The sequence below is a fragment of the Microtus pennsylvanicus genome, chromosome 1 (genome assembly GCF_037038515.1).
Source record: "Microtus pennsylvanicus isolate mMicPen1 chromosome 1, mMicPen1.hap1, whole genome shotgun sequence".
Lineage (NCBI taxonomy): Eukaryota > Metazoa > Chordata > Mammalia > Rodentia > Cricetidae > Microtus > Microtus pennsylvanicus.
In genome coordinates, this window is record NC_134579.1 from 99655194 (window position 1) to 99665910 (window position 10717).

At 55.6% G+C, this 10717-nt stretch overlaps 1 protein-coding gene across 5 annotated transcripts; it reads left to right on the forward strand.

Moving 5' to 3' along the window:
- On the forward strand, nt 1-10444 carry Nyap1 (neuronal tyrosine phosphorylated phosphoinositide-3-kinase adaptor 1). Of its 5 annotated transcripts, none has more exons than XM_075975726.1 (7): nt 1-140; nt 1399-1550; nt 3032-3387; nt 4278-5789; nt 6696-6908; nt 7720-7829; nt 9403-10444. In XM_075975726.1, exons 2-7 carry the CDS (start codon nt 1483-1485, stop codon nt 9652-9654), a joined length of 2511 nt encoding a protein of 836 aa, XP_075831841.1. In that variant the 5' UTR covers nt 1-140; nt 1399-1482; the 3' UTR covers nt 9655-10444. The 5 variants fall into 5 exon arrangements, with proteins under 5 accessions (XP_075831841.1, XP_075831866.1, XP_075831875.1 ...); XM_075975751.1 differs by having other exon boundaries at nt 6699-6908; XM_075975760.1 differs by lacking the exon at nt 1-140 and adding an exon at nt 163-447 and having other exon boundaries at nt 6699-6908.
- The last annotated feature ends 273 nt before the right edge of the window (nt 10445-10717 follow it).

Genomic DNA, 10717 nt, shown 5'->3' on the forward strand with positions numbered 1-10717 from the left:
GTCTGGGGGCGGACCCGGAGGCGGGGCTGTCTCTGCGGCAGGGCCCAGTTCGGCTCCCCCGGTCTCTCTCTGTCTCTCCTCCTCCCTCCTCCTGCTCCGGGCGGAGCCCGGCATGGGGGGGCCGGTGCCCGGCAGGCCAGGTACGGTGATGTAGAAACTGGGGAGGCTTCATGCGGGGAGGTGGTGATGGGGGGGACTAGGGGCAGGGAGGATTGGCGGGGCGAGAGGCGGAGACACCCAGGATAGCAGGACAAGGGGAAGAGGAGGGGGTGCCCCGGGAACCTGGGGCCTTTGGATGGAGAGGGGGGGGGGGGGATGAAGCTGGCCAGGTTTGGAACAAACTGGGGAAGGAGGAGGACGGCTGTGAGGAGGGGCTCCAGGGAGGAGACGTGAGGCTGAAGGCGAAAGGGAGAGAGTGTGTTTGGGGGAAGGGACGCAAAAGCGCAGGTAAGGAGGCCGCAGCCCAGAAGGTTGCCATGGGGCCAGACTGGAGACCCCCGCCCCCGCCAGGGTGGGATTCAGGGGCGGGACTACTTAGGGGAAAGCCGGGGTTCTCCTAAATCCTGAACAGAAAGAAGGTAGATTTGATTTGGGCCATCAGCAAGAGGAGGGAGGCAGAAACCATTGCTGAAGGACCAGGGTGCTCGAATAGAGGTGGACGGAGGTCCAGGCCCAGGATTGGAAAAGCAGGCACTCCAGGGAGTGAAGGTAGATGGATGGGTGGGATTTTAGTTGCCCAACTCAGTCTCACCATCCTTCCTTCTGCATCCCCACCCTGTCCTGATGATCCCCCATTAAGCCTCAGGGCCCAAGAGAGGGCAGCAAACCTAACTGCCCCCCCTTCCCTAGCTGGGTGCAATGTACGCAAGTAGGCCCTGAGCACAACTCCTTGTCTGTAGGTGTGACCAGTTCCAGAGCAGATTTGTGTGCTAGAGGTCTGTGTGTATCGGTGGGTGTGTCGGTGGGTGTTTATGTCTGTGTTCGCTGTTCCTGGGTTTGTGTTTACCTATGCCCCTCTATGTCTGCCCCAGTTTGTAGGTACATCTGTGGCGGGGTGCTGTGTCTATACGTACTGTGTGCCTACAGAGTTGCTGTATGTTTGTGTGGTCTGTGGGGCTCTGGTGGTTCAGGATGTATTTACACAGGATGGGGATCGGTGTTAACCTGATCTCTCCAGAATGGCTCCGAACACCTTTGTCAGAGTGTGTGACTCTGCACACACACACACACACGCTCGTATGTCTGTCTGTCTGTCTGTCTGGGAGGGGTCCCATAGACTGTACTGGATATTCTGTGCCTGTGTTTTCCTCTTCGGGAGACCCAAATCATGTCTCTGCTCCTTCTCCCTCCCCAACCCTCTCTCCCCTTCTCTCCTTCTCACCCGTTCCCCTTCTCAAGTGGATCCGGGACCCAGGGAGGGCCGCCCCCCGGGCCTGGTGGCATTAAGCAGGGCCCCTCAGCCCCCACCTCTTGCCCCACGACATGAACCTTCTCTACCGAAAAACCAAGCTGGAGTGGAGACAGCACAAAGAAGAGGAGGCCAAAAGGAGGTAAGGCCCTAGCCCGTCCCTCGGCCTGTTGCACAGTCCCCTGGGCCACAACCCCTCCCCTCCTGGAGCCCATCGGCCTTGTCACTGATGAGAGTTCTTTTCCCCAGTTGGTTTTTGACTTAGCACAGAATGGCTGCCAGTGTCCATGCTTGGTTCCAGTCTTGTTCCTGGCTCCCTGAGAGAGGGGTATGGCTAGGGCATGCCTTCCAGCTTTGGAGAGAGCCCTGATGGCTTTTCTTTATGCCTATGGGCCCCGAGTCCCTCCCCAATTCTCTTTTCTGTTATTCTAAGGCTGGCTGCTGGCTTTCCCCTGTCACCTGATCTTGGAAAGGGCAGGCCCCTCTGTCCTCACAGGGCCTAGGGAGAGGGTCATTTTAGGGGCCTCGAGACCATTCACGTGTCTCACCCAGTCTCCTCTCGTGGAGGAAGTGACTGACCAAAGAGGTGTGTGTGTGTGTGTGTGTGTGTGTGTGTGTGTGTGTGGCCTTAGGGGATTTATAGGCTAAGTCCTACAGAAGAGCAGGTGGAGACCCTCATACCCCCCACTCTTGCGTCCCTCCCAACTCTTTCTCCTTGCCCTCCCAGGAACCCAGGCCTAGCCTCTCTCAGCTTCCTCCTCCTCTTTTCCCTTTGACTGCACAGCCTCTTGGAGCCTGAGTCAGAACCACCTCCTAGCTCCCTTCTCCCTCCTCGCAACTGTGGAGTTTAATTCTTGTTGTTAATTAGATTAATCAGAGCGATCACTACAGCGATCTCTCCCTAATGAAGGGTTAGTAGACAGGGCCTTAATGGGAGCCCACCCCACAGCAGGCAGCGCTCCCCTCTTCTCTGCCAGCCGCCCCCCCCTTCACTCACCCAGGACAGAGAAAGGGAATAGGAGTGAGCTGGGGAGGTTGACAGAGAGAGAGAGAGAGAGAGAGAGAGAGAGAGAGAGAGAGAGAGAACACGCAGGAGAGGGGGAGGGGGGGAGAGCGCCCAGAGAGGCCACTCTAGTGATTCAGGCATCACACCCTGTGTCTGGGAGAGATGGCCTGTAATGTGACAGGGGCCACAGTAGCTGGGCATGAAGGGAGGCCAGAAGCCAGGTGTGAGCTAGCATGTGAGGGAGTCACAGGGGCAGGTGTGTCTGCTTGTCTGGCAGGTGGCTGTTGCCTGGATTGTATCTTTCTCCACGGAAGAGACTGTGTGCCAGTTAGGTGGTCAGTCAGCCGCAGGGAGACCGACTTACATATACACCATTTCTTTCCTTTCTCACAGCGTATGCTGCCCTACCCCCTAGTGCCTGGCTTTCCTTAAATCCAAAGAATCAGCCTGGGAGCATTCCTGCCTTAGACCTTCAGATGTCCCTATCCCAGGCTCCTGTCCTCACTCGGGAACCAGTTATTCTGCTCTTGAAAAGCCGTCTCCTCCTGAGACAGAGGAAGGCAAGTTGGAGGCCTGCTGTCTAACTTCTGTTCCATCTTATCTTCTTTTCTCCCCAGCTCCAGTAAGGAAACAGCCCCTACAGCCCCAGTGGGGCCTGGGGCTGTCCCAGGGCCTGGGGTCCGAGTGCGGGACATAGCCTCGCTTCGAAGGTCCCTCAGGATGGGTTTCATGACGATGCCCGCATCCCAGGAGCACACCCCTCACCCCTGCCGCAGCGCCATGGCCCCACGCTCTCTCTCCTGCCATTCGGTCGGCAGCATGGACAGTGTAGGGGGTGGGCCTGCAGGAGGCGGGGGAGGTCTCACAGAGGATGGTAGCACCCGAAGACCCCCGGCTAAGCCCCGGAGACACCCCAGTACCAAGCTCAGCATGGCAGGATCAGGGGCAGAGACACCACCAAGTAAGAAAGCAGGTGAGACACCCACCCTGTTCTCCTAGTCCTCTTTGGAGGAAGCTGGCAGCCGGTAGGATCCATTCCAACCAGGGGGGGGGGCCTCTGGGAGGGTTCATTCAGGCAAGAGCCAAGGAAGTGGAAGGTTCCATTCTCAAAAGGAATAGGGGGTTCCTTTTAGGTGGACCTCAGATGAACCATTCAAGGGCAGGAGACACTCCCTCAAAACAGCTCTTAGGAAAGGCCACAAGGGTGGGTGAGAGGGGGGCTGAGGTAGGATGCTTCAGGCTACATGATGAGACCCAGTTTCGAAAAGCAAGCACACGAACAAAAACCTGAAGAAAAGACAAAAAGCAAATCAATGAAATCCTAAACATGATGGCCCAGGCCTCTAATTCCAGCACTCAGGAGGCAGAGGCAGGAGGATCTCTGAGTTCAAGGCCAGCCTGAACTATATATTCAGGCTAGCCAAGTCTACAGAGTGAGACCCTATCTCAAACAAACAGCAAAACAAAAAAAGAAGGAGAATGAAAAAGAAAAGAGAGAAAAAGACTGGGAACTGCCTTGAGGAAAAGGAACCTAGTGGGCTCTGAGTGGAAGGTTGTGGGAAAAGTACCTAGATGAATATGTCCTTGAAGGTGGGTCAAGAGGTTAGAAAGAAATTCTTCCCCTTTACTGTAGAATGAGTTCAAGGTCAGCCTGGGCAGCTTAGAGGCCCTTTCTTAGAAGAGAAAAAAATTTATGTAAGAAAAATGCAGTGAGAGGCTGGGGTGTAGCTCAATGGTAGAGCCCCTGCCTAGAATCCCCCAGTGAGGGGCTGGGGCGTGGTCAGTGGTAGAGCATTACCTGGCATGTTAGATGCTCTGTATTCAATAATCTGCATTTCTTTTTCTCCTTCCCACCCTTCTTAGGCTCTCAAAAGCCAACCCCTGAGTGCCGAGAATCTAGCCGTAAGGTTCCGCCACAAAAACCCAGGCGAAGCCCCAACACCCAGCTGTCTGTGTCCTTCGATGAGTCTTGTGCCCCAGCCCCTTGTCCTCGAGGGGGGAACCTGCCCCTGCAACGCCTCGGCAGGGCTTCTCGAGTAGCTGGAGACCTGGACGCAGGTGCTCAAGAGGAAGAGCCCGTGTACATTGAGATGGTGGGGGATGTCTTTCGTGGAGGAGGACGAAGTGGAGGAGGCCTGAGCGGGCCTCCTCTTGGAAGTGGAGGCCCAACCCCTCCAGCTGGTGCCGATTCGGACTCTGAAGACAGCGAGGCTATATATGAAGAGATGAAGTACCCCCTGCCTGAAGAGGCAGGAGATGGCAGAGCCAACGGGCCTCCTCCATTGATGGCGCCCTCACCTCCACAACAGCCTCACGTCCTCCAGCCCCACCCCCACCCTCACCGCCGTCCAGCTTCAGCCCTCCCAAGCCGGAGGGATGGGACACCCACCAAGACCACTCCTTGTGAGATCCCCCCACCTTTTCCCAACCTCCTTCAGCACCGGCCTCCACTCCTGGCCTTCCCCCAAGCCAAGTCTGCTTCCCGAGCCCCTGGCGATGGGGTCTCAAGGCTACCGGTCCTCTGCCACTCCAAGGAGCCAGCCGGTTCCACCCCAGCTCCCCAAGTGCCTGCACGAGAGCGGGAGACGCCTCCCCTGCCGCCTCCGCCTCCTGCTGCCAACCTGCTATTGCTGGGACCATCAGGTCGAGCCCGGAGCCACTCAACGCCATTGCCACCCCAGGGCTCTGGCCAGACCCGGGGGGAGCGGGAGCTCCCCAACTCTCACAGCATGATCTGCCCCAAAGCGGCAGGGGTACCGGCAGCCCACCCTGCCCCAGCTGCCTTGCTCCCCGGCCCCCCCAAGGACAAGGCCGTGTCGTACACTATGGTGTATTCTGCGGTGAAAGTGACCACACACTCCGTCCTGCCAGCTGGTCCACCCCTGGGTGTTGGGGAGCCAAAGACGGAGGAGATCTCGGTTCTCCATGGAATGCTTTGTGCCAGTTCGAGGCCCCCTGTACCAGGGAAATCCAGCCCCCACAGTGGGGCTATGGGTTCAGCAGCTGGGGTCCTGCACCACCGTAGCTGCCTGGCCTCCCCCCACAGCCTTCCGGATCCAACTGCAGGCCCCCTGACTCCCCTCTGGACTTATCCAGCCACAGCAGCTGGCCTCAAGAGACCCCCTGCCTATGACAGTCTCAAGGCTGGGGGGGTGCTGAATAAGGGCTGTGGAATGGGAACACCATCTCCCATGGTCAAGATCCAGCTGCAAGAGCAAGGGACTGATGGGGGTGCCTTTGCCAGCATCTCCTGTGCCCATGTCATCGCCAGTGCGGGGACACCAGAAGAAGAGGAGATGGGCGCCGCATTTGGGGCAGGCTGGGCTCTACAGAGGAAGGTCCTGTATGGAGGGAGGAAAGCAAAGGATCCGGACAGTGAGTGAGGAGGGGGATTGGGTGTGGGGGTGTTGCTGGTGGTTTGGGGTTGGGGTTAAATATTGAAGGGAGGTATTTAGAAATGGCAGGTCTATTGTCCTGTCCAGGGAAGTTTTCTGGGAGACCAGATAGATGGGGATGGGGAACAGAATGAATGGGTGGGGGAGGGGAGATATCTCTGAATGTGTTCAGGAAAAGGTAAGAAGGTCTGGGATAGGGGCTGGGGGGGGGGGTGATCCAGCCACATCCTGCTCCACCCTCTGCCCCTCCCTTCCTTGGGCTGCAAGGGTGTGTGTTTGTGAGTGTGTGCACACTAGGAACTAAACACAGCTGCCTCCCAGCTATTACCATGGCAACCCATCCAGACAGAAGTGAGAGGAGAGGGAGGCCCCTACCGTTGCCAGGCAACGCAATGCTCTGCCAGGCCTGCTCTCAGAGATGGGCTTAGTTCACACACAGCCCTTCCCCCCACTCTATACACTCAATGTAACCCCCATACCCTCTTTCTGAGATCAGGATTTGGGATTCTCCCCACAGAGAGACAGCACCCCTGTTTTCCAGGGTGTTCATTCTGACCCTGTCTGGTCCTGGAGAGGTTTTAAAAACCAATGCTAGGGTCGAGAAGGCCCCTCTGGCCAGGGGAAGGGTTTTCTGAACAGAGCACATATATATGATTCTGAGTCCCAGTGTCGGTAACAATGGGGAGAAAGGAAGGTGACAGGGCTGGGTCTGGGGTGGGTGTGTGTGCGCATGTGCGTGTGTTGAAGTGTGAGGTCGAGCCTTTGCCATTCCTGCTGGGATTCACTGAAGGGCGACCCGGGCTGCATTATATGTGCCTGCTGGGGATAGAAAGGCCCCTCCCACCTGCGGGCACTGAGTTTTTTGTTTGTTTGTTTGTTATCCCAGCAGAAGTCGAGGACGGTGCCCGGGCCTGGAATGGCAGTACAGAGGGTCCCGCCAAGGTAGAGCATGAGGACAGGGGCCAGGTGGCATCAGGAATTCCTGTGAGGAGCCAGGGGGCAGAGGGTCTGCTGGCCAGGATCCACCATGATCGAGGAGGGAGCCGCACAGCGTTGCCAGTCCCTTGCCAGACTTTCCCGGCCTGCCACCGGAATGGAGGTGACACCTTGCTCTCATACTCTACACAGAGATGGGTGGGTCAGGAATCTGCCAGGGTCCACCTGGGACTAGCCTGCCTGACTTCCTATCAACTCCATGTCTACAGTCATTAACCTTTGAACAGTATTTCTCGTACACTGAATGGAACCCAGGAGTTCCCTCAAGCAAGGCAGGTGCTCTACCACCAAGCCACACCCCAGCCCCTCACTGGGAGATTCTAGGCAGGGGCTCTACCACCAAGCCACACCCCAGCCCCTCACTGGGAGATTCTAGGCAGGGGCTCTACCACCAAGCCACACCCCAGCCCCTCACTGGGAGATTCTAGGCAGGGGCTCTACCACCAAGCCACACCCCAGCCCCTCACTGGGAGATTCTAGGCAGGGGCTCTACCACCAAGCCACACCCCAGCCCCTCACTGGGGGATTCTAGGCAGGGGCTCTACCACCAAGCCACACCCCAGCTCCTCACTGGGGAATTCTAGGCTGGGGCTCTACCACTGAGCCACACCCCAGCCCCTCACTGGGGGATTCTAGGCAGGGGCTCTACCACTGAGCCACACCCCAGCCCCTCACTGGGGATTCTAGGCAGGGGCTCTACCACTGAGTCACACCCCAGCCCCTCACTGGGGGATTCTAGGCAGGGGCTCTACCACTGAGCCACATCCCCAGCCTAGATCCCTGAATCTTAACACTGTATCTCCATCTCCTTTCTTTTCATGAGACAGGGGACAGTTTGGCCTACAGCCTCTTCAGGGAGGTGAGGGACCAGACTTCTGTAGGTCTCTCTTCTCATTTCTGGTTTTTGGGCCTAGATTTCACAGGAGGGTACCGCCTGGGTCGCTCTGCCTCCACCTCTGGAGTCCGTCAGGCTGCGCTCCATACCCCTCGGCCCTGCAGCCAGCCCAGGGTTGCCCTGAGCCAGGTGAGCGTCTGGTCTTTGTTTTATCTTTGAAGGAGCAGCAAGAGAAGGCTTGGGTATGGAAAGAAAGGATAGACCCACTCACTCACCCGTATAATCTAATCTCTGACCAAAAAAAGCTGAGGAAAAAAAAATTCATCTGAAGTTACATTAAAAAAAAAATCCTGCCAGGTGGTGGTGGAACACACCTTTAATCCCAGCATTTAGGGGTCAGAGACAGGTGGATTTCTGTGAGTTCAAGACCAGCCTGATCTACCAAGTGAGTTCCAGGACAGGCTCCTACAGACCCTACAGGGAAACCATGTCTCAACAAAACAAAACAAATCCTGTCTGAAAATACCAAATTAAAAAATACTAAATAGAGTAAGAAACAGATCATGGCACTATAAGGCACATCCCTGTGACCCCAGTTTGGGAGGTGGGAGCAGGAGGATTGGGAGTTCAAGATCACCTTTCCTAGGCTACATACTGAGTTCCAGGCCAGCCTGCAAAAAGAACAGAAAGAAAAAGGGGGTACAGAGATGGCTGGACAGTTAAGAGCATATCTCCCCGCCCTGCGAAGGACCAGAGTTCAATTCCCAGCACCCCACATTGTATACTTCGCAACCGCCTCTAACGCCAGCTCCAGGGGCTCCAGTGTCTTCCGGACTCCAAGTCCAAATGTATAGCATATACCCACACAGGCACGTACACAAATAAATGAAAAATCTTAAAAAGAAAGTGGGCTGGGAAATGGCTCCGTGGGTAAAGGTGGTTGCCACCAAGCCTAAGAACTGAGAGAGTTTGGTCCTCAGAAGCCATGTGGTGGAAGGAGAGGACCGACACCCAAAAGTTGTCTTCTGACCTCCGTGAGCTGTGGCATGGGCCAGCCAGCCTCTCAAACATGAAACAAATGACATGCTTTTAAATTTTTTTAGTAAATAAATAGGAAAGGAAGATAAATGAAAGAAAAGGGGGAAAAATCAGACTGGGACTAACCAGTGGACCCGCACAGGCTGAGGGAAACAGGAACTAAAGACAAAAATAGACAGGATAGGATGGAGCTGGTTAGCATGGTCACCGAAGCAGGGCCCTGGGTGGTGGCCAGTCTGGGCCGTGACTGTCTACCGGGTACCATTCGTGGTTTAGAAAAGACCCCCCTTCGAGGACAAATTTGAAAAATGCCTGTCTGGTCTGGAATGACTAGTATTTTTGTTTGGTTGGTTTTTGGCTTTTTTGTTTGTTTTTGGAGACTATGAAGGATCTCATGGTCTTCTAGAACAAGATCTTTTTTTATTTTTTGTTTGTTTGTTTTGTTGGTTTTTCGAGACAGGGTCTCTCTGTGTAGCCCTGGAACTCACTCTGTAGACCAGGCTGGCTTCTTAGGGCCAGGCAAGCCTAGTCTAACACCAGAGTGCATCACTGGGGAGAGTGCCCAAACTGGAGACCTGCCCCATCACACCCACAACCTGGGAAAGAGGACCCGAAGCCGGACCTGGGGGAGGGTTTGTTTCTACAGGAGATCGTTGGTTTGGGAACAAAGTCCTTGACATCCCCTGTCGCACATATTTTTCTTTCTCTGGGGTTCCTGGCACAGACCCACCCTGTGCTGCCTCTGCCCCTGCCGCCCCAGCCCGTCCGGGAGCGCGACGGCAAGCTCCTAGAGGTGATTGAGCGCAAACGCTGTGTGTGCAAGGAGATCAAGGCACGTCACCGTCCGGACCGGGGGCTCTGCAAGCAAGAGAGCATGCCCATCCTTCCCAGCTGGCGGCGGGGCCCTGAACCCCGCAAATCCGGCACCCCACCCTGCCGCCGGCAGCACACCGTCCTCTGGGACACTGCCATCTGAGGATGCAGGGGCGGCTTGGGACGCCTGGATTGGAAGGGGAGGAAGCCTGCCCAGGTCTACTTGAGACTTGAGAGATGGAGGGATTAGGAGAGAGGGTTCTTACTAGGCCCATCGTGGGGACTTGAGGTGCCAGTAGCATCCCAAGAAATTTGGGGGAGGAGGAGGGTTTGCTTGATGTTGGAAGAAAGGGTCTGAGCGTGTAGATCCCTCTTCTTGAAGCGAAGGCCAAGGTGGAGATCACCATGGGAAAAGGTGGGGTTTGGAGGAAGTTGGGGGTGGGGCATATAGGAGATTGACTGGAGCAACAGGGAAACTAGCTCTTTTATTGAGAGCCGGGGGAGCGGGGAAGGGTATTTATTTTGTTATTTATTTTAGTCTGGAGGGCAGTTCTGGGCTCTTCTGACCTACTCCTGAGTAGGAGTTGGAGAACCGAGGCTAAATTTGCACTCTCCCCAAGGCCAGTGCCTAAAGACCTCCGCCATCCTTGCCCAGCTAAAGTGGGGGGATGGGTCAGCTTGGGGAGCAGTCAGAAGGCAGAGGTTCAGACAGTGACAGTATTTCTAGTTTTCCCAGAATTTGGTAGTGAGTGTGGTCTGCTGTGAAACAGGCATTTTATTTAGTTCTGGGGTAAGGGTCTAGCCAGGGATGGGTTGGGACGATGGGGAAAGAGGGAAAACTTAAGTGGGTGGAGGGGGCGGGGTATTTATTTAAATTAAAAAAAAAAAAGCTGTCAGGAACTTTTTTTAAATTCCTTTCTTTTCAGAATAATATATTAAAAGACTCATGATCCAAGAGCTGGCTTCTTATATTTCCCCGTGTGCCCTGTCTTGTACACGTGCTCCTTTTCCCACGATGCCCTGGGTGGGTGGGAGCCGCCCTCATCCGTCACACGGAAAGGCAGAGCTTCAGGTAAGTGGGAAGTCCATCATGCTGTGCACCACTTAGTTTGTGTGGGTGATGAGTGCAGGTGTGTGTGCCCCCAGCGTATGCACGCATGTGTTTGTAAGTAAGCACCCGTGAGTGTGGAAGTCAGAGATTGATCTCAGGATGCCTTCCGGAATCA